At 45.5% G+C, this 23,921-nt stretch overlaps 1 protein-coding gene and 1 long non-coding RNA gene across 8 annotated transcripts in view; one reads left to right on the top strand and one right to left on the bottom strand.

The window, feature by feature from the left end:
- Positions 1–21,274, bottom strand: part of SETBP1 (SET binding protein 1) — a 267,547-nt gene extending 246,273 nt beyond the window's left edge. For all 5 annotated transcript variants that reach the window (XM_077790259.2, XM_077790258.2, XM_077790257.2 and 2 more), the window contains exons 1-2: positions 21,128–21,274; positions 4,254–4,911 (exon numbers count right to left, since the gene is read on the bottom strand). In XM_077790259.2, coding sequence (XP_077646385.2) covers positions 4,254–4,745 — 492 coding nt within the window. In that variant the 5' untranslated portion in view covers positions 4,746–4,911; positions 21,128–21,274. The remainder of the gene's footprint in view (positions 1–4,253; positions 4,912–21,127) is intronic.
- A 233-nt stretch (positions 21,275–21,507) lies between these two features.
- LOC116184583 (uncharacterized) overlaps positions 21,508–23,921 on the top strand; it is a 30,306-nt gene continuing 27,892 nt past the window's right edge. For all 3 annotated transcript variants that reach the window (XR_014951056.1, XR_014951057.1, XR_014951058.1), the window contains exon 1: positions 21,508–21,632. This is a non-coding gene — a long non-coding RNA (uncharacterized LOC116184583). The remainder of the gene's footprint in view (positions 21,633–23,921) is intronic.

The raw sequence follows: 23,921 nt of genomic DNA on the forward strand, positions 1-23,921 counted from the left end.
CCAGAGAAATAACTGTTCATCTGGGACTTGTTAAATGCTACATGGCAGGCAGAGAATGCTGATAGGTTGCTTCATTGCATTTGATGCCACATTTTCAGTATTCTTCCAGACTGATAACGTTTCCTTATCTGAAGGAAAAAGCACCTTTAGTGTTGCTGAGGTGGTTGACTCAAACAACCCTACGACAGGTGAGAGAGCAGCAGCTGCTGGGCTTGCTAGCCTGCCAGCAGGACATCCTCTGGGCTCCTAGCTTTTTTATTCCCTCCCTCCTTCTCTCCCTTCTTCCCTCTCCAATCAGACTAAATGACATGGAGCTTTTTGTGGGTTTAGAAGGGCAACAGTTCAGCTTGCTCCATCCCAAGGTGCCAAAGGGTTGAAACAAGAGAAAACTCTTACAGAACATTTGTGCACTTTCCAGCTGCCACACAAGCAGCCAAAGAAACAGCTCAAGCTATGATTCAACTTCTGAGCAGCTCCGGGAAACGGGTTAGGAAATTACCCTTACTCTTTTTTTCAAGTAAGGGAAGCCGATGTGAAACTTGGCATAGTCTGGACTTAAAAGAAACCCCAGAAGTTGTTGGGTTGCAGCCAGGCATTCAAGCCAGCAAAGCAGAGGTTCCCAACGCTGGTGTTCCCTCATCCCCTGCTTCCTTCCCCACTCCAGGGCATCAGCAACTGCACCCAGCAAGATCCTCTCCTGAATTCCCTTCCTTCCCATTCAGGATCGCAAAACATCCCTGGGGCAATTGCTCACACTGAAAAGCAACATGAGGAAAGTATTTAATGCATGTTTATGTCTTTTAATATAGTGTAGCAGCTGGAATCAAAGGCAAAAACCTCTGGGCCTCAGCACATGAGCATCGGGGACTCTCCACAGAGTCCCCTTCTAATCACCGCTGCTCTCTGGACCACAGCTTTAGAAATCAAGCAGTAGCCCCTATTGCCTAATTAGCAGAGCAGTGTAAAGCTTAGAAACAGGCATATCTTCTTCCTCCCTAAGTGGCCACTGAATAAATGCTATATCCCCAGTTCACAGTCACTTTTTACATTGCTGGAATTACCAGTCCTTTGTGTACCCACATGCTGTTACTTAAATTGCTTCCATGCTTTCATTACTTGCTCTCAGTGCTGTGTCTATTGAAACTCCTGCAAGAATGCTGAAGTGGTATTTCAAAACACTGGGGACTGCTGGAGATGTAGCTGGAAATATTATGCTACAAGTTAAGGGGATTTTTCAAGTCTTGATAGAGTTTACACTTCCTCAGGGGAAAAATAAATTTGGGTGCTACTCCATGATGTGCAAGACAACCACTCCCACCCAACAGAGGCACAAGAATGGCACTTGCAGCTCAGTCTGTGTATATTCTTTAAATCCACCAGCAAGGTGGTAAACCCAAATAATGCTTTGAAACATGTGCAAGGAAAATGTATACATTGGGCCAAACTGTCCTGGCAAAAAATCCCTGAAGGACAGTGGATTGATGCCAGCAGAAGGTCTGTCCCACTCTTTAAATGTGTTGTTCCCTCCTTCTGCTGCCAGGAGCTGCTTTTCTAGAGCTTGTGCTGATTAAAGCAACAGGCAATCAAAACAGCCTAATGCTGAAATTTCAAAACCGCCAAAACCATTTAAATGTGACAAATCACATTTTTTTTTCCCCCACAACCAACTGCAGCTCTCAATGGCTCTGCAAGTAAATGAAGAGGGTTCCTGCATGTTCTGCTCTTCCAGGGAAACACACAGATAGACCAGACAGCTACATATCCATGCTAATTTCAACTTGCTATTTTCTTCTAGTTATCTTTCCCTGAAAAATTTCTGTGTCCATCACAAGATAGATATTGGCCATAGAAGAAATCATTCTGCCACCACCAGAACTTTTCTTCCACTTGCTCCCAGCCTCCCTTTTTTCAGTGTCTTTTATCACCCCTTGAGGCAAGGTGTTCACAGCCTGATCCTGGAAACCCACGAGCTGAGCGGCAGGGGTGTGTGAAATCCCCCCAGCTGCAGGGACGCAGGTTATTCCCCATCCTGGTGATGCAGACTGTAGCTCTCCAGGCATCAGGCACACCCCTTGAGATCACAGCACTGGGGTCTTCCAGACCCCTGCTGGGGACATCTCTGCCACAGCTGTGGCTCAGCAGCTGCCGCTAGGCAGCCGTTGGGTGTTATGCTAATGGTGCACCGGGGCAGCAGCCTTCTCCCCATCTGCTCAGAGCACCCACCTGCTGAGTGCTGAGGTTTTTTGTTTGTTTTAATGACCAGATTAGACCAGTGTTGACCCAAAGTGCTCCCAGCTTGAGAACAGGGTGTGTGTGAACACAGCTCCAGCTCGGACCTCGCAACACAGGTGCAAGCTGGATGCAGCCGTGTCTGAGCCGTGGTCTGTTTCTTTCAAGCTCCTTATCCTGCTGCAGTAAAGTCATCACCCTGAGGATAACCATGCTACAAGGTGCCTTTTTTAAACTATTGTTCCCACTAGGTTTGTTTGGTTTTTGTTTGGTTTTTTTTTTTTTTTTTTTTTTTTGTTCATAACTTCCTTATGCTTAGCTTTATTTATTCAACCTTTCTGGATGACCACACAGAAAAGAACACACCTTCCATGCCCATCACACTGGGTGATACATAGAAAAGAAGGCTCTGATTTTGTGTAGTCATATTCTCCACAGCCCATGTGTATAGTAAGCAGGGGCTTGCAGTTCTTTTTTTCCCTCTACATATCTATAGAAGATTTGCTTGTGACATCTTCATTGTCACTGAGCATAGTCTCATAAAACTGCTGCTTCCCCTGAGACTTCTACAAACATTTAGGGAGGACAGGAAAGTGGAAATTAGACATTGCTTGCTGCTAAGAAGGCAGCTCATCCTTTTCAATAGGTGGGAAAATCTCTTCTCAAAGTGTTATAGGGCCAAACCTCTGCTGTGTTAAAAAGAGCTACCTCTTTCATGCCCATACACTACATCACTTAAAAGATTAAGAGAAAAAAAATCCCCTTGAATTGTTTTTTTTTTGGTTTGTTTTCAAGTTCTGCTTGTAAGAAAAGCACTCCAAAAGTGAGTGATGTTAATCTCCCTAGCTCTGCCTTGAGTCAATGGGAAATATCAATGCTTAAAGTGATTTTGAGTCATGAAAATTTTGACCTAAGTCTGTCTGCCGAGGAGGATTTCTCCAGGAAGAGGTGGTGGCAGTTAGCCTCCTCAAGGCTTCACATAGCCATTTGAGCATCCATCACATGTATATGGGATGGGAGAAGAAGGATCAAAGCTGCATGAGCAGCGAAACCAAGCCAAGACCCAAGCCCTAATCAGTGGGTGCCTAAATCCTGGATCAATTTGTCCAGGTCTTGGAGACACTCGTGCATCTTTTGTCAAATCTGGGTTCTGTCTGAACTCATCATGAAATCTATGTCTTACTAAGGAGGCAGAGGTGAAGTATTTTTACTATGACCTGACCAAACATACTTAGCTAATGCTTAGGACAGAAAATACCATTAATACAAAAATTTGTGTCCCCAGCAGTGCTGCTTAGTACACTCAAACTAAATTTGGTCTATGTATTAAGTGTAGGTGATACTACAGAAAAATCAAAAGGTGAAAAAAGCTGAAAACAGCTCATAATGAAGAAAGGATTTTCTTTCTTTTCTCATCCCTACATATGTGGAAAAAAAAAAAAGGTATATTTTTACGCAGACTTAAAGTATCAAAAATTTCTCTGCAGGAGGATATTTCAAGAAAATGATATGCATCTGGAAGAAAATGAGACTTATAATGGAAGTATTTTCTGTAGCATAACTATAGTGCTACTCACACAATGCTGTAATCAAGAATAATGGAGCCCATCACCCAGAATACAGGAATGAATTCAGTTGTTCACCATGCACGCTCCTCTATTTTAAAAATGCAGTTGAATGCTTTAACTGCCAAAAGGCTTGAGCATTAGTGCTCAGGCACAAAGCAGTTTAGAAGTGGGCTCCTTCATTTCTCACTCAGGTAATCATTAATCTCAAAACTCAATTACATACAAAAATAGAAGAAGCCTCATTGAACTTTTGATCTCTTCTGAACTGGTTCATCTGAAGGATAGTTCAAGATCATTCCTGAAGCACACATGGCAGTGCAGGATGATACTTGCTCTGTGCTGTTTCAAGGCGAAATCTTGCAAAGGCTATGCCTTGGACACAGACTGAGAAGATTCATTCCTTCCCTCTCCCTCTGCTTCTGGGAGAAACTGGAAATATTTAAAAATGGGACCTACCTTCTTTTTGGAGTGTGATCTGTCCTCCTCTTTAGTTGTTTTGCTATTTTTCCCAGTTCTGGAAAGTTTCTGCTCCCCAGACTGCTTGATGGTGATTTTGATCTCGGGTGGGCAAATATAGTTCTCCAAGTTCTTTGGGGGCTTCTTCGCTCTCTTGGTGGTCTGGATCTTTAGTTTTAAACTCCCCTCCGTGAAGTTAGCCTCCTTGATGGAAAACTCCTGCTCCTCCAGGCCATCTCCCGCCACCCATTTCTCACTGTCTGCATTGGAAGTGGAATCCACGTCTCTTCCGGAACCCAGCTCATCCTCTTCCTCAGGCTCCAGCCTCTCGCTGCTCACCGGGATCCCTTTCCCCGTGCCTGATGAAGACATCATCGTCTCCCCTGCACAGCCCGAGACAGGCGAAGGCTTCGTGGAGGTGATGGCAGCTGGCAGAAAGTCTGCCTCACCTCCCCTTTGCCGGGAGCTGCTCAAAGTCTCTCTGGGCTCCATGGCAATATCACAACACCCTGGAGTTTGGTTGGAGGGAAGGGGAGTATGGAAGGGGAAGGAAGCAAAGGCAGATATGATTCCAGGGAGCGAATGGCAACTGTCCACCAAATTCAATATCCCGGTCACCCAGAGGCTGCAAGATGCTCAGAAGAGACCAAATGTGCCACTGTCAGAAGAAAGGAGAAAAAAAAGAATAAGTTAGCACATGCACACATACATCAAATGAGTGTGGAGAAGTTTGAAAAAGAGCACAGGGCACACTCAGGCACCTGCAACATCTCAAGGGCTTTCCTTGGAGCAAAATGGGAACCAAGGCCCACCAGCATTTCTGAGGGCTGGATCTGACACCACAAAGCAATGAACAATTGCCATCACTATTGTTAAATTGATAACAATAGATATAAATTAAAAAACAAACAAACAAAAAACAAACACCCCAACTGTTTTCTAAATGCAAACATCTTCAACTCGCCTTATGCAATAAATGAGGGGTCAGCTAGCTCTCCACACCCATAAAGCTCCACATTATCTTGATGTGGTCACTGTCACAGGGTTTATGTCAGGGAAAAAAATTAAACTCAGCCTTGGGTTAAACAATAACCCAGTGATCAAAGCACAGAAAACATGGTGCTACCCTCTGAATCAGCAGCAGAGTTTCAAACTCTGTTTCCTTCACTTCCCAGGTGTGAGAGATACATGCCCTTTGCTGCCAGCTATTCTGAGGGTAATCCTGCTTTGAATGAATAATTCATTAGAGACCAACTGCAGCTCAAGATACTCTGTGGGATACTGGAATTGGAGGAGGATCCACCTGGGCTTCTTTCAGGGCATGTCAGTGTCCCAAGCATTGAGGTGTATGGAGGAAAGATAAACCCAAGGTTTTCTAGAGTTCCTCAAGGCCTCATTCCACTGTTCTGTGGAAAAACCTTGGGCTGGATGGTGCACAGAGTGTGCTCTCAACCTTGGGAATTTTTTCTTTCTTTAGAACATCAGAAATGGAACTCTTTGAGATGGAAACACTCTTGCTTGGGATGTTACAAAGCCTCAGTTAAAGGGAGAAGCTTTGAATTTTGAGTTGAGGCAAAAGTTATATCACCCAATGACATCTTAAAAGTAATAAAAGTAATACTTATGGGGTGTTTTAAAAGGTACTGAGGTGTTTTCACACACCCTCCCTAAAACTCCCCCACTGCCACCCCAAACACACATTCCTCTAGCAAGCCAATTCCAGCCACAAAATTAGCAGAAGAATCCACAAAAAAACTCTTAAGTCTACAAAATCAGTAGAGAGAAATAAATATATTTTTTACTACTTTAGGAGAAACAATGAGTAACACTTCTGGCAAATGGAGAAGAAACGAGGAAGGCACTGCCAGGAGTAGGTGCTGGTAGTGCAGACTGGCTCTTGCAGGAGTAGCTCCCTGCTAGATTAGCTCAGCTACACTTGACCAACTGCCATCAAGATCTGAGTACAGTCAGGGATTTCCCAGGTCATTCTTGGCAGCAATATGCCGCAGAGAAAAAACAAAAAAAAAAATCTTGCTACCTATCACCAAATCAGAACAACAGTGCCAGTGTGTACAGCATGGCTCACCTAGAAGAAACACAAGTCCTTGTACCACTGGTATTTCTTTTTGCCTTTTAAAGGTACCTTGCTGGGACTTGAAATTCAACAAGAGTAATAACAAGTGCCTTTTATTAGTTATAGATACACATTTGCACTGGAGTCTGGCCCTATGTCACTTTTCTGACCTGGGCATGTATGGCTACTAGTGGAAATTTCTAAGTGTCCTACAGTTCCATGATATCACTCAGGGACCTCCAGCCAGGTCTCAATAGACATAAATTCAAATAAAGTTCCCATAAATAGCACAAGCTGACAACCCAAGCAGAAAGAAAAAAAAAATAGAAAAAGAAGATGCAAAAGAACTTGGAGTTGCCATCTGGCCTTAGGGATGGTTTCTGTAGCTCAGAGGAGATAGAAAAATACACCACAAAAACACTTATACTCGAGTTGCACATCTCCTGGCAATAGTGGAGAGACTTATTTCCCAGAGCTGGTGTCACTGGTTGAGATAATCTTGAGGAACCAACAGATGCAAGGTCTCATGCATGTCTGCCCTGACTCACCCTGTGGTCAGTAAGTCTCCAGTTCACCTCTGGGAAACAAGGATCCTTCAAACCCATTGTAGAGTGGGTTAGTTAATGCCCTTACAAAATGCAATGCATTTTGAACACAAACCATGTGGTAGTTGCAAATTACGAACACAATTAGTACATGAAAGCCACCCAGTTGCAAGGAGCTGCTCCACCTAATTGGCCAACTTTGCACTTTGCCTCTCCTTGTGCTTGTGGAGGTGATGGGAGTCAGAGACACCTTCCTCTTCCAACCGGCCCAATCAAGAAAAAGAATAAAGAAAGAAAAAAAAAAAGTTCTTATTTATCTGCCGTTTTAGGTTTTACACTGTTAATCTACATGGAAAGGGACACAATGTACACACTCTCCTGGGCTGCAGCACAAACACAAGGTGGTAACAGCTTGGCGGTGCAGCATTCCAGGGAGTTACCGCTCTGGTATGCACGCATGTACAATGGGCACTCTGTGCTGGCCTCCGCCCACAGGCTTTTAACCTCTCTCGCTGCTGGCTGCAAAGAGCAGGCTCTGGAGCAGCTCAGCAGGATGAGCCCGCAGCCACCAAGGGTACAAGGAAGGGACAGTCTGCCATTGCCTTTATGAACCAACCCTATTAGGACCCTCAACTGAACGGGAGCGTAAATGCAGCTCGTGGCTCCAGGACACGAAGACTCATTCAGGTTTTGAGCCATTGGATAATGTTTTATGGAGGGTGAACAAAAAGCCAGATTTCTGCTCCAGAATCTGGTTTTGAGACCCAAACGCTGGGTTATAATGTCCAAGTACTCATCCCTCCTTGGCTGTGTGCCTCCAGCTCAGCATAAACAAACAACATATAAATAAAGTCATAGCATTACACCCGTGTCAGATGAATTCATGCCAAATCCACCTTAAAACCCAACTTAAAATATTGGCCTCCTGTTCTGCCAAGAGTCTGCAGATGATATCACCAGACCCACAGGTAGCAACAAATAACTCTGCACTCAAGTGCTGCACCCAGAATTAACTGGGTCATTGTTCTAGATATCTCCTTATTCTCCTTCAGGGTTAATAGTTAAATGACTTGGGTGCAGGGACATCATACTGGTCTTTCTAGTTTGGGCAGGCTACCTGTGCTTTGACTAATTAGAATCCTCACTTCAGGTCTCTGAATGTGTAACCTCTACTGGAAACCTCCCCTCTCCAGAGTGCCTGTGAGCAGAATCATAGAATGGTTTGTGTTGGAAGGGACTCTAATGCTCATCCAATTCCATTCCCCTGCCATGGGGGAAGGGACACCTTCCACTATCCCAGGTTGCTCCAAGCCCTGTTCAACCTGGCCTTGAACACTTCCAGGGATGGGGCAACCATCTGCCAGGGTTTCACCACCCTTACAGGGAAGAATTTCTTCCCAATATCCAATTTAAACTAACTCTCTGTTGGTTAAAAGTCATTCCTCCTTGCCCTGTTGCTGCAAGAGTTCTATTTCTACTTTAAATACCCAGGACATGAAGTATGTCTAAACTTCAAAGTGCTGACTCAAGCTGCTGTTCCAGGCCTCCAATGCTCACCAGCATCAAGTCCCATTCAATAAGCAGCTACAGAGGCATTTAACCATCCAAATTAAGCTCACTGAGGAAAGTGTTACTGCTAGCAGGCTTCCTGCAGTCAAGTTAAATTTGAGGAGGATAATTCACAGGTGAATGACAATAAATTTCACAGAAGTTGGCATTAGCTCTTAATTAGGGAGAGCTTCACACTTCCTCTGATAAGTACTGAGAAATAATCGAATGCCTGCTTGCTCAGCCTTGTTACCAGTGCTCATGCTTCTTATCAGCTCCTCTGGGCACCTCAAACACTCTTCTGGAGGCAAAAGCCTTCAAGTCCAAGAGCCCTATTTGGGTCATACTGAATGTCTCCTATTAGGGGTTCTGAATATGCTCCCTTCTTCTGCCTCAGGCAACCTGGTACTTGTGAGTATTCAGATGCCTCAGCTATAAAGTGATTAAAGTGAAAATTTGCCAAGGACAAAAACAGAGGTGAGAGCCAATAGGAGGGAGGATAAATCCACCTGCTTGGGATTCTCTGTGAAATGAAAGTGGACATAATACTTGGCACAGCTTTTACCTTAAGCTTGGACTTGATCTTGGAGGTCTCTTCCAACCTTAGTGGTTCTATGATTCTGTGATTCTGAGTGTGACAGCAACCAAAATAAGAGCAAGCAAACACTGTTTTGACACATGCAAGCAAGGCAGGCTCAGCTGCCCAATGTTTCTGCAGTTCCTCTGAACTGCTCAAGCACTAGGAACACCAGCAGGGAGTTGGGAGCAACATTAAGAAGTGCTGTCCAAATCCCTTCTACACTAATACCACTGTAACTACTGAGATTGCTTTAATTTCATTCATAGAGTCCAAAATGAATCAGTGAAAAAGAAAAAAAGGTTAAACAGGTTAAAGTCAGGGGAAACAAAAGCACAGGTCTGAGGCTCATAGGGGATGCAAAGTGGAGATCACAACTTTTCAAACTCTGTGTCTATCAGTTTGCCTTTGGATCTTCCATTCTTCTGTGGGACATTGCATTGAACCCCTAATCTCTGCAAAATATTCAGAATCCTGGAATCCTCTTTACATTCCATCCTTCTAAAACCATTCACCACAAAGCACCAGAGACTATGCAGCAGTGTTTAATGATGAGATTGCACATTTCGCTTCAAAGACTTCCAGGTTGCTTCGATGTATGACACTGTGGAAATGCAGTTGCCTCTGGGTCAGAAGCCAGTGGACAAACCATGTTACACCAAGGGCAGTTTTGGTGAGAAATCTGCTTTTATGGGCAGTGTCTGTGAAACTTCAGAATTTGTCATAGGTCTTAAAAACCCAACATCCCGGCATGTGACAATCTGTGCTGAACCCAGTTAACCCATACTGGAGTAGAAAAATGGCCCAGCCTATTCCTTCATTATTGTTTTGCAAAAAAATTTGGAATGTCATGCTTGGTTGTGGTCTCTGTCCATGAACTGCCAGATAGCCAGCAGCATGATGCTGGTTGGTCAAGAGCAGACATCTGATCACACTTCTGTGGAATGGGCAAGCCCACAATATGAGGCTTAAAATTTTCTTTGTGATGACTTAAAGGCAGTTCCAGAAGATGGGAAAACTTGTAAGCCATAAAGCCGGCATGGTGCAGACAGTGTATCATAACATGATACAATACAAGTCTTCTGGGATAAAATTTAATCACTGCAATTTTTTTTTTTTTGAGCAAATTTGAACCAGTATGAGTTTATACTCAATCAGTATCATGTACCAATACAGTATTTAATCCATGGCTCAGACCCCTGGAGCTAGACTTATGGCAGCTTTGGACCACAACCTCTCATACTTCCTGAGGGCATGATCCTCTGAAAGAACAACCCAGCTTTGTCAGGGAGCTCAAATAATCACTGTGGCAGTTATTTTCTGTCCACATTATAGATCACACTGGAAATACCCTCTCTCTGTCACCTGCCTTGTGTCCATCTAACTGAGGTATGTAATTCATTAATAGAGTGAATTAGAAGAAATGTGATTGCTCTTCACATGAAGATTACTCTTCCCTCTGCTTCCAACTGTGCCTCTGATTTTCCCTGGATTATATGAGGACTTTCTACAAAGGGATAAGATGCAAGCTGTCCCACATGTGGGTTATCGACATGGAAACAAGAAGCAAGAGTTAATGGCAGTTGCCAGAAATATAACCTTCACTTGTTTCCATCAGATTGTGCTGAGTCCAAGAGCAACCATCCCTTTGCACCTCCTGAACAGCACTGACTGATGGCTGTGCCTCAGTGTGCCAAAGTCTGGCAAAGGGAGCCAGGAAAAGTCACACTAGAGGGAAAAAGACATGGTAAACCACATATCTATCACAGCCAGATGAAGCTGCAAGCATCCTGCCCAAGACAAAGAGGCAGAAATAAATGAAAATCCAAGCACATCTGTAATTACAGAGGTATGTAAGTGCGCACATTACACACACACACGTATCTGTCTTCTCAACATAGACACATTTAGAGTAGATTATGGAATCATATCTGACCCCATAATTAGGTTTGTAAGTTTATAATTAGATCAGATAGTCACCTTTCTATGTAAGTAACTATCATACAGGACTTTCAGGAGGGCCAACTGAATGATTAAACAATTGACACAGCCATAAATCACAAGGACAATATAAACAATACTGCCCAAGGTACAGCTCTGGCCAGTGTAGTGAAGCACCCATCTGCAGGAGCAGGAGAGGTGCCCATCATGCTGCCCAAGGACTTTTACAAGCTTCTGCCTGAGAACTCTTTCAAGGTTTTGCAAATCTACTCACTCAAAACCTAAAGCTGTATCAAAGTGTTGGGAAAGGGAGTGCAGTCATCAGACCTGAGAACACCTTCTCACAGAGGCTTCTAGTCTCTGAAAGGGTCAAACTCCTCCCATTTGTTCCCTCCAAGGTAGGCAACAAAAATTTGGTTTGTGTTGGAAGGGACCTTAACAACCGTCTTTTTCCAACCCCCTGCCATGGACAGGAGCACTTCCCACTAGACTAGGTTGCTCCAACCCCAAGTCCAACCTGGCCTGGAACACTTTCAGGCATTTACAGCTTCTCTAGGAAATCAGGGGTAGTGTTTGATCCTAATGACATCTAGAGCTGGCATGTGTTTTTTGCCCATTTTCCTTGTGAACATCAGGCCTCCAGGATAGTGAAAAGCAGAAGGAGATGCCAGCTGTTCCTCAGGTGATTACAACCCAAAAAGTCAAGCTGGTAGATTTGCCTAAGTCAGGTCACCACTAGGTTGCTCAGCTCCCAGACCAATCATCATCACTCTCAGCGTGATGTACAATCAGAAGTGACTCCTGGGATGACCCAAGAGACCAACCACCCTGAGCACTCTGCTGGATGCAGCAGAGTGTGTGCCACTGCAAGGATAAAACTTATTCCATTAACAACAGCCATAAAATTCTTTGGGAGGAAGTGTCAATATGCAGAGAAGGGGACTTAATAACCTACTGTGTTCCAGCCAGCTCTTGCCAAGCATACCATCCTGGAGGTAGCAGCAGCTACTCCAGGCTACAAATGGAAAGTTTTATGGGTATTTAGGGAAAGGTTATTGGCACAGAGATCAGCCACAGAAAGCAAACCCGTGTACAATTCCATCATCTGTGCTACCAAACTTTCCTAGATTGACTCTGCCCTTGGAGAGCTGCCATCATATACAGTAGCCTCCTTCTAACACTGTCATGGCAGGCCAATAATCTCTTCTCCTCCCTCTGATCAAACATTTCCCTCTGCATCATGAAATGTGTGGAAAATTATTTCTTTGTATGAATCATTAATGAGAGTTTTGTTTTTATTTACTGCTGCTGCCACAGAACTTCTTTCACCTATTTTTTTCCTTCCTCCATTATTTCATTTTTGCTTGCATATGTGCCAAATAGACCAGCTACCTCTTCCTTTAGGAAAAACAAATAAATAAATAAAATCTAACAACACATCTGAAACGGAATGCACCATGTCTTGGCTCAGCATCCATTCCTCAGAGCTGTAAGTGATGGCACAAGGAGGACCTAAAAGGCTTCAATCCAGGATCTATCCCGTGGCCAGTCTGTACAAACAACACATCTCATGTTATTCCATTCTGCATGCTTCAAACAATGCTAGGGGTAAGAAAGGTTGGACTTTGTCCATCCAAGGCACTGCATTGTGTGTTTCCATGCTGAGTAAGCAGTTTTGTCTTGCTTGATGCTGTATAATACACCAACAAGAGGGGATTGTGAAAAAATGAGGTGTCTAAAGGGCATACAAGAAGAATAGCAATAATGTAGAGTATTTAAAGGAAAGCATTGGGAGTGCCTTGTCCTACAGAGTACATCAGTTTTTTAGGGAGAGTGTCAGGGCCAGAAAAACCAAGAACTGTCTCTTAAAGCATCATAAAGAAAAGAAGAAAAAGACAAAGAAGACAAAGAAGATGACAAAGACAATGAAGAAGAAGAAGAAGAAGAAGAAGAAGAAGAAGAAGAAGAAGAAGAAGAAGAAGAGGAGGAGGAACAAGAACAAGAATAACAAGAACAAGAACAAGAACAAGAACAAAAAATCAGAAGGCAAAAGCAGCACAGGACACAAGTGGATGCAGCTGGATGCACATGGGACATGCCCACAGTGCTGGAGAAGTGATATCAAAAGGCACAAAAATGTTAGTTGGGAGCATGCTGATGGGAAGACCTGAGGCCAGGAATAAAGGCAAGATAAATGACCGCTGCTGTGGGCAAAGAGAAGGAGCACCTTTGCCTCTAATGAGGGCTAAGAGGAAGTGGTTACAGAAGTGCTGTGTGAAGTTAAATCAGAAAGAGGTGAGTATCCACAGGCCTGAAAGGTGTCTCCAGCTCAATTACTTTACAGTGCTCTTTGCACACATCAAACTCCCTCCAAGGCAGCACAGAGGGTCAGGAGCCCCAAATTCACCATTCAAATCCCTATTGAAGCAGGACCAGCACTTGCGATTATTACTCCTATAGACTCATAGATTCATTAAGGTTTGAAAAGCCCTCTAAGATCATGGACTCCAACCATTCCCCCAGCACTGCTAAGGCCACTCCATGTCCCCAAGTGCCACATCCACACATTTTTTTGAAGACTTCATACATGGTGATTTTAACACTTCCCAGGGCAGCCTGTTCCAATGGCTGACCAACCTTCCAGGAAACAATTTATTCCTGTTATCTAATATGAACCTCCCCTGGAGACCTTCAGGCCATTTCCTCTCATTCTGTCACTTGTAATGCTACTAACACCACTGACTCCATGAGGAACTTAAAAGATGGGATGGGAGAGGAATCCAATGTCAGGTCAGTCCTGGGTACCACCTCGCTTCATCAAATGATCCATGGATTGCTGTCTCTTCATTTGAATTCTTCACTTAGCTCCCAATCAAACAAAGTTTGACCTGTTGGCTGTGATGGGCCAAGATAATACTGAACTGAGCTGTCTGTGCTGCTGCTCCTGATGTGGAGATGGCTGTGGGTTTTAACAAGTTCTCAGTTCCTACCTAGAAGCATGCTGCAGCTTATTTTTATTTTATGTTTTACTCACACTACTTTTTTTCCCAAACATTTTGTTTAAGGGCCTTGGGAGGTCTGTTTGCTGAGCTAAGGGTGAAGAAAATGTTCTGTCCTAAAAGCCACACCTAGAAGACAGCATGTTTTAAGAGCAGATGTCTCTTCAATGCTGTTGATAGATGTGGAGGAGCAGGACTCATGCTCCTGTGAATACCTCCTACGACAGAGAACTTAATCTAATGTAACTAACACCTGTGAAAAAAAAAGACATTTCTGAATCCTATCCAACAGGATTTGTTGGGCCAGTGCCCTTCTCTTTAAGCCAACAACTACAAGAATACCATTGACTTCAGGATGTCTACACTCCAGTCTGTCATGGGATCAGAAAACATGGCCTCCAGTTTTTGTCTCACTCAAGCACCAAAAGATGACAGAGGCCATCAAGAAGCCCGAATCCATAAGATAGAGACTGAAGTCCTCTTTAAAAGCATGCAGTTAGATTAATTTAAAAAGGGAAAGTGTTTCCTTTTACCACTCTTACTTTTTCTGAACTGATTGAAAACAAAACTGATAGCTGGAGAGGCTTACTCAACTTTTCAGGAAGAAAATTGTCATGAAACTGAGAGAAAGCATGCCATTTTTCAGCCCATTAGTTGAAGATTTATGGAAATTACAATGATGTGCATGTGTGGGTTAATATTTTAAACTGACTTGCAACCTTAGGAACAATGGACATGTATAGTAACACTTTGCCCAGATGCCTGCTACAGCAGGCACAAATGTGTACAGTCCTGTTTGAACACTTACTGAACTCCCCCAGTTAAGCTTTGTCTCTGATCCCTTCCAAAAAAGAACTAAGGGATTCAGCAGAGAGCTATTCCCAGTATAGAATTCTATTGAATCCCCACTATAGTGCTCCATAGGAAGGCTTTAGAGAGGAAAAAAAAATAAAAAAAAGAAGAAGAAGAAAAAAAAAAAAAGAAAGAAAAACTACAGGAAGGGTTTCCTTGTCTAGGAAACTAATAGGATTTCAGAGGAGTTTCAGTTTCCCATCACATTCTCCAAAGCCAAATATTTAGCAAGTCCTGAGGAGAGGTAGACATGGATAACAGCATCACTCCAGAATATGCTGAGTCTGGAAACACAGGGGGGAGTAAAGCAAGTGTCCAAGTCTTAGAAATCACATCAGTAGGATATTCAGGATATGTGGATTTATATAGAGGGAAGACCTGCCTGTAACACATTGCAGCTTGACCTCTGGTTTGAGTATCATCAGTTTCTCCCTTCCATCTTAAATCTGGCTTCTCCATCTGCTAAAATGCCAGGACAGAAAGAGAATGATTCATTGTATACATATATATCTCAGTTTTAAAGGTTAAATCTAACAAAAATTTCAAAGCAACTTAAAACCTCAGGCTTCCAATCTTTAACCCATCTCTAATTTTGAGGTATTTGAGTGAGTCCTGGGTTATTCCATGCTTGCCTACCACACATTCTTCTGAAAAGATTTCCCAAGCACTGTTACAAGTTATATACCATACTACAGTAGAGGAAACTGCTCTAATTGCTGCCACTCTCACAGAGCCCTTGTCTGCCCAAGACTGCACAGCAACCCTTAGGGTACCAGGAATTTGCTCTTTCAGAGGCACTGAGAAGATGAATAAGTGACCCTCATGACAGTATTTAGCCACAATCCCAGCTCCTCCCAATAACTTGCAGAGCCAAGCCTTGGGCCACCTGGTGCTGTGGTGCTCACCACGGCAGGCCAGAACCTTATCACTGCCTTATGACCTCATGTTTGTGTGGAAATTGGCCTCCTCTTGCATGGCTTTTCCACACATTGTGCTCACTTTCAAAAGGGCACATCAGATCAGCAGCACTGCACAGGAAAGGTAATTCAGGCTCATCCTCACCACCTGCACAACTCCTGTGCTCCCTGGAAAACCCCTGAGCTGGATGGACAAGTACACAAGCCCACCAGAGAGCCTAGTCATGAGCAAGAGTAAACATGACCCAGGGATGTGTGAGCAGCCCCAGGGTCTGTATTCCCAGAGCATTTCCCTGGCCACCTTCCTCTTTGGTCACCTGCTCTTCTTCAAAGTTTCTACTTGGTCTTTTGAAGAGACGTAAAAGACAACAAAACCCTAAATGAAATAATGTCAGAAGGTTTATTTTCATACCCAGTCATCCCAAACCTTACTGAAAAGCTCATCACTGCATTTGGACAATTTGTCCTCCAAAGTAAATTCAGTTCCAAAAGGGCAAAATTGCTCTTAACTCTGCTCTCTCTCAAGAGCTGATAAATATAAATTAGCTACTTCCTCCACTCATTTCCTCAGCTCTGAAAGATTCTCTGATTGCTTTTATTCAATTTAAGAAATTATTTTGTCTTCTTTTATTCCCCCAGCTGTTTATTCCCTTAACTTTGTTCTCTCTATAACCAATCAAATATGAATTTAGAATCCACGTGCCTGTTGCAGAGCTGTGCTGGGTCCCAGCATCCAACAGACCTCTAAACAGGTCCAAAAATGCAATGAACTTCTGAAGGCACTTCAGGTGAAGCCTTCTCACCAGGAGAAGAAAGAAGCAGTCTCCAGGTATTGCTAACCACATGCACTTACAAACTGATTTCATGTCTATATCAGAAGGAAAAAGGAGTCCCAATATCAAATGTTTGCAAATCACTTTCAGATCTGACAGTCCCCCCAGGCTCAAACACTGAGTTGAGGGATTCTGAAGTCCATCTTTAATCAAGGTGACAATTTCCTAAAAGTCTAAGTCACTTTATTTCCTCAGCAAGAATAATGGGAAAAGGAGCTTTTTTGTATCAAGCTGGAAAGAGAGAAAGGAATGAGAACAGAACCAACAACAGCAGCAAAACCAGTCCCAGTAGAAACCACAAGCCCTGCAGCAACACTGGGAAGCTTCTCTGCTAAGGTTCTCCTACAGAGTCTTTCCTTCCTCACTTCAGACTAGCTCTAAACTTTGGATTTATGCTGCCCTAAGGTTTCCTGGACTCCCAGCAACAGGGAAGGCTAGACCTTATCATGGATTTCCTCTGTCTGCTTACTATTTTATAGGTCACCTATATTAGAAAAATATTTCTCCCTGTGAGGGTGGTGAGGTGCTGGCACAGGTTTCCCAGAGCAGCTGTGACTGCTGCATCCCTGGGGGAGTTCAAGGCCACATTAGACAAGGCTTGGAACAACCTGGGGTAGTGAAATTGTCCCTGCCCATGGCAGGGGGTGGAATGAGATGATGTTTAAACTCCCTTCCAACACAAATCACTCTGTGATTATATGATTTTTACACTCAGATTTGCTGCCCTCGTCTCATCACCAGAAGCATACTTGAACACTGAACTTACAAATCTAAAACCCTGCCTGCCTGCATACTATGGTAGGCAAAAATGGTGCTGCATTTTCTGAACACAGCTTAAAATATGTCCCTCCATGCTTCATGGAATGCATTTTGGCAGTTATTAAGTCTGCCTTTCAATGTTGTTGCAGACGCACAGATCAAAGATACTCCAGAGATAGATAGTTAATGGGAAGCAAGGAAAACTGCCTAGGCATATGGTTAAACAAATCAGTCACCAGTTCACTGGGACATCTTTCATTTCCATCACAGCAATGTCTTGGATCCCAGAACTGTTTTCACGTGGTTCATTAGACAATAGCCTTTCTTGCTACTAGTTAGGTCAAGAGTCAAAATTGCTGTGTAATTGCAAGTCTCAGGGCACAAGGCAAGAGTTTTTCAGTCCTGGCGGGTGTTGTCCAAAGGGGAAAGAAAACAGAAGGGAAAAATTATGTGTGAGCAATTGAGCCCTACTGAGAGGGAAAAAAAGTCACTGAAACTGGGATTAGGCAAATCTGGTAATGGAAAACAAGAGTCCTATTGGTAAATTGGCACTTGCACCTAAGAGATGTGTGTGGTAGGGAAAAGGAGCTCAAAGAATGGGTCAAAAAAGAGCAGAAGAGGAGATTAAGCAGCATCTGAAGCCAAAAAATTATGGTTGCACCTTTTTGAGCAAGTAATTCCTTGAGTTAAGTAAGCACACAGCCACAGCAGTTTTTATACAAGAACAGTTCCCAGCATAATCAAAGTACAATATTATTGAAAACAATACAAAGCAACTTCGGTAAAGAAACCAGTATATATCAAATCAAGCTAAATAGCTCAGTTATGACCATTATTATTAATAAATCATGGCCACTGTTTCTTTTGTTTGCCAACAACCAGCATAGCTTATGGCTCTGCACAAACCTAACACACCATTTTATAGCATTTCAAAAAGTGCATCCTCCTAAAATGATAATGTGTTAATAATCTGTGCTGGGCTTTTTGGCAGGAATCAAAAAGCTCAAACGACTTGAAATAACATCAGCTAAAAATTATTTATTCCCCATCCCTAGTTGCAGAGAAAACAGAGGTTTTCTTGGCTCAGTTACTTCTCAATAGACTTCTGGTTTCAATTAAAACTTTGAGTCTGAGAAGTTTAAAAAAAAAAAAGTTGAAGCCAATAAGAGATGGAAGAGAAGTCTCCATTCACTGAGTGTTTCTGCTTTTGTTTTTTTTCCTATTTTTACATAACCCTTCTGAGCTAAGAGGCTAAGAGCACAGATTAAAGTACAAGTCCATTGTGTGGATGTTTTTTTTTTTTTTCTCCTTTCAGCTAAAAAACAAATTAAGATGAAAAAAAGTTTCTCCTTTGAGTGCAAGCAGCTTCTGATGAGGGGCATAATCTCAGCAAAGACTGAGTAAGTGCAGAAAGCTGTGCATAAAACTGACACTTTAACATTTTCCCATGAATGTGTCCAGTCCCTGGAAATGTTCAAAGACAGGCTGGATGGGGCTTAGAGCAGCCAGATCTAGGGGAAGGTGTCCCTGCCTTGAGGGAAAATGTGACTGGGATGAGATGAGCTTTAACATCCCTTCCAACCAAAACATTCTATGATTCTATTATTCCCTGATAAGAATATTTTTTTGCTGTCCATAAAATAGGGTCCACTTGTTTCCTCAGGTTCATGCTGTCGCTACTTGTCTCTACGCACCTGATAATGCCATTTCTGTAGCCTGCACCAAGTCAATCCTGCATGCAGGGGCTTTCAAACCAGTAATCGTTCCCATTTGGACCCATAATATTCCACACAGGACTAGATTTGCCAGTAGCCTTTTCCTCCTTCCATCCACACCAGGAGGCTCAGATGTTCTCGCGCACAGCGGTGCACTGACCAGTTCTGCCCTCTCCTCTCCCCACTCTTCTGCATCTCTTTGCTGTGTGACAGATGGACATAGAAGGACACCCCCACCCCAGAGTGGGGCCACTGCGGGCCTGTGGCTAATGAAACACCTCTGTACACCGGTGGAACAGCCTGCCAGGCTCCCCTCCCCTCCTCCCTTCGTCCTCCCACTCCCCCCAGAGCCCGGTTGGGTTAACCCAGCTCACGGCAGCCGCGGGGACACCGCCACCCCACGGTACCGGAATGAGTGGGTACTCCCCTCGTATCTCCCCTCGCATCCCCCGTGTGCATCCCCCATGCACCAGCCACCTCATCACCCCTCCCGAAGCCAGGGGAACCTGCCCACTGGGGGTGTCCGAGTCGGGGTGTGCCCTGTCTCCCCCCGCCTCCCCGGGTTGGGCTCCGGGCGGCCAAGTGCCTTTTCAGCATCAGGCGTCAGGCCCGGGATTATCGGGGCCGTTTATTTGAAGCGGAAACGAATCGGAAATCCTTCTCTCAACTGCTTTTTGGAGACATAAATACAGCAGGAAGGGGCAGCGCGGGGAGCGCCGTGCCCGGTGGGGCGGTGGGATGCTGGGATGCAAACACACGGACACGCTCACGGCTGACACACACACTCACTCACACTGACACACGTTCCCACCTGGGGATTCAATAAGGGGTGCGGGAGACCCCAGTTCCCCTTGCCCTCCGGGGAAACCCGGCGAGGAAGGGGTGTGAGTGTGAGTGCGAGTGCGAGTGCCCGGCGCCGGGCAGGAGCCTTGCGCCAGGGCTGGGGTTGACAATAGCAGCCCGAGGTTGCGGGCTTCGTGTTACCCCCTCTTCCCCACATCACCCCGCAGCCCGACGATACCGGCGGTGTTCAGCCTGCCCATAGCTGAACTCCGCGTCCGCCCGTTGTGGGGCACAAGGGGCCATCAGGGTCCCGAGGGCGGCAATCACCGGCTGATTAAGAACCATTATCCAGCCACCGAGCGTGGTGGGGGTGGCGGCAGAGGGGGTGTCCCTCTTTGCTAATTACTACCCCCCCACCCCGTCCTCCCATTTCGTTGTTCCCCAAAATCGCAGCTTTTCGGGGCTGCGTGTCCTTTTCAATGTCAAAAGCACGGCGGGGCCACCCCGGGGCAGCGGCGCCCCCCGGTTCACCCGCGGAACGCGGCCGCGGAGCCCCGTGCACACACACGCTCACACTCACACTCACACACACACACACACACACACACACACACACACACACGCAAATCCCCATAAGGTTACAGTGTTGCTCTCTAGCTCCACTTAACCTGCAATTTACGAAGCGGGGGGGTCGTGTCTCCCCCCCCAGTTTCCACAGGCACACACATAGCAGCCACCTACGCATATAAACACATGTAGGCTACCAAAGCGGGGGGCCGGCAGAGGGGGTATATGGCGGGGGTGCGGGGGAAATAAATACATTATTCAAACTCCTGAAAAAAATTCCAACCCCTTCCTAGTCTTACACACACCACCGGTACCCCCCACCCCACGAGAGCCACACACAGATACGCACACATGATCCTAAACAGGCACAAAGCATGGGGAGGGAAGGGGTTGGAGGGGACGGGGAAGAGGATTCGCATGCAATGCACAGAGGAGAAATACTCCCCCCTCCCCCCCCCAAAAAAAAAAAAAAATAAAGCCCTTTTCCGCGCCATTGCAAAGTCATAACAGAGAGGAGGGGAAAAAAGAGAAAAAAATAAAGTAAAAAAAAAAGGGACGACATTAACTTTTGCATGCAGAAGGGCGAAAAATAAAAAAAAAAATAAATAAAAAAAAAAGGAGGGTGAAGGAAAAGGAGAGAGGCGTACGATCCTCCTGCAATCCCGATCATTAAGGCAAACCTTTCCTCGATGCCTCAGAATTTTGGTTCCCTTTTTTTTTTTTTTTTTCTTTTTTTTTTTTTTTTTTTTCCCGCATTTACTAACCCATATCCCCAAAACGGCAGCGGGGGCTTCTTAGCAGCTTCCTCTTCTTCTTCCTTCTTCCTCCTCCTCCTCCTCCTCCTCCTCCTCCTCGGATTTCCCCCCTTCTTGTCTCTTCTCTTTTAGATCCCGGTTTCAATCCCTCGCCACAGCCCCCAAAGGTGCTTTTGCTTGTGTTGCGGCAAACCCATGGCGGTGTTCATCTGTCAGATGGGGATGAGGGGAGCGCCCGGCCGCGCAGCGCACGCAGAGCGCAGAGGGAGGAGGGAGGGGGGAGGAGGAAGGCACCGGGGAGAGGGAGATGGACGGACAGACAGACGGAGAGACAGCTCGAGAGATAAAAGATAGATAGAGAGGGATAAATAGAAGGAGATAGAGCGAGAAAGGGGGGAAAATGGCGTCTTGGAAAGCCGGAATCCCGGAGTAAATCAAATTGACACGCAACACCCAGAGCAGTCCCGGCTAATTTTAGCAGGATCCAAAATAAAATGAAAAGGAAAAAAGGGGGGTGAGTAGGAGGAGAAGGGGGGGACAGAGGGGCGGGGGGTGAAAGAAAGGAGGAGGGGGTAAGAAGGAAAAAAAAGAGACCAAAAAAAAAAAAAAGAAGCCCCTCAATACTGGATGAAATCCTGGATTTGAAATCGATGGAGCTGGTCTCCAGCTCTCTCTTTTTTTCTTTTCCTTCTTTTAATTTTTTTTTTTTTTGAGGGGGGTCTCTTTTGCTCTCTGCTTCTTGTTCTTGGTTGGTTGGGAGCCTTTTTGCAGGGGGGCGAGGTTGCGGGGAAGCCTTTTCGGTTTTGCTTTTCCCGGCGAGGAGTTTCAAAAATATTAAAAAAAAAAAAAAAAAAAAAAAAGGAAGAAGAAGAAGGGAAATTAAAAAAAAAAACAACCGATGAAAAAAAAAGAATAAAAGAAAGAAAAGGAGCAAAGCCCCGCCAGGAGAAAAGGGCTGCTTGGCGGCGGCGAGGAAGCTTCCCTTTATCCCTGCTCTCCCTGGGCTCCGGAGCGGGTGCCGGAGCTCCGGCGGGCTGCGGGGCTGCGGCCGCCCGCCCCGCTCCGCTCCGCTCCCCCCGCGCCGCCCCGCGCCGGGCCGGGGGAGGGCGAAGGGAAGGCGGAGGGAAAACACCCCCTTCCCCTGATGGGGCCGGAGTCGGTGCTCGCACACTCGCACAACACACACACACACACACCCGCATCCCCTTCCCCGCTGAGAAAGGGTGCGCCGAGGGGCGGCTTTTTGCTCCCCCGCTGGATTTTTCCTTTCTCTGTCTTTTATTTTGTCTTTTTGGTCTGGTTCCCCCCCCTCCCCCCTCCTTTCCCTGCAAGGGGCGGCGATTTGGTTAAGCAGATCTGGGGGGCTGATGTCTCTCTCTTTCCTCTGTTTCCATCGCTCCCGGAGTATTGCAGCACTGGGGGCGGGGGGAGGAGGAGAAGTGTGGGGAATAAATGGTAATGATCAGGCACGCACACACACACACACACGCACACACACACACACACACACATACACACCCGCTCTCACACACACTCACACACGCAGACACGCACTCGGCGTGGCTGCAATGCTCAGCTCCGGGTTAATGTACTCAACAGTGCCACTACCTGACACAACTGCAGCACTGATGGGGGCAGGGGAGAAAAGGCAGAGGAGGTGAGATTCAGGGCAGGGCCATTTATCCCATTTATCCCACTTCAAGCTCAGTCTCTCCCACGCCCTCCCAGCCGCCCCCCGCCAGCCCCCCATATGCTTTTGGCGGCGGGCTCGTGACCCGTGTGAGGCATTTTTGGGGGACAGTTACTGCTGTTCAGGCCACGCTGAGAATTCCCTCTCTGGGGCTGGACGAGATAAGCAAGGACTCTTGACCCCTAATTTAAGGTCTAAATCCACTCCCCCACCTCCATCACCTTTCAGAATGGACCAGTAGCAATGTACAAAATACAACACAAACTCAGCTGCAGGCCAGTGGGGAGCGGTGCGAAATCCACATTGTTGGGCTTTTTCTTTCCCACCCTTGCTCTGCCAGCAATCTGGATGATACTGCATTTTGGTCTGCCAGCTGGGCATACCTTTACTCACATGAGTAAATTGTTGGCTTGCCTGAGATGATGAGGAGGAACCCCCAGAGGAGGAAAGACTTGTGAAATGGAGCTGTGGAACTGTACTTATAAATGAAGATAACATTCCAAGGGCAGGAGGGGGAATATAGGGAGTATCCTACTGTGTTCCGCTGCATGTTTGATCCCTTGCAAAGATGGTGCCACAGGGTTCCCTGTCCCAGTGTGCTGCAGGAGGCTCAAAGAACATCAAGTCTCTCCTCTTTGCTCTGGGACAGAGGGTGGCTTCAGGCCATCATCCTGAGTGACCTGAATTCAGTGTGCAGCTGATGCAAGGGTTGACCCTTACCTGCCATGGAAGCTTATTCATACATCATAGAATCTTAGAATTTTTTGCCTTGGAAGGGATGTTAAAGATCTTGTCCCACCCTGTGCCATGGTCCGGGATACCTTCCACCACCCCAGGCTTCTCCAAACTCCCATCCCACTTGGATTTGGGCACTTCCAGGGATGGGGTAGCCACAGCTTCTCTGTGGCCAACAGCCAGGGCCTCGCAGCCAAGAATTTCTTCCTAGTATTCAATCTAAACCTGCCCTCTTTCAGTCTGAAGCCATTCCCCACTCCAGTCCCTTGTAAAAGTTCTTTTCTAGCTCTCTTGGAGCACCTTTAGGCCCTAGAAGGGGTTCCCTTATAAAGGCCTTCTCTTCTTCAGACTTGAAAGCTGCATCTCTCTCACCCTGTC

This window comes from Lonchura striata, chromosome Z, assembly GCF_050655825.1.
Source record: "Lonchura striata isolate lonStrDom1 chromosome Z, ASM5065582v1, whole genome shotgun sequence".
In the NCBI taxonomy this organism is placed as follows: Eukaryota; Metazoa; Chordata; class Aves; order Passeriformes; family Estrildidae; genus Lonchura; species Lonchura striata.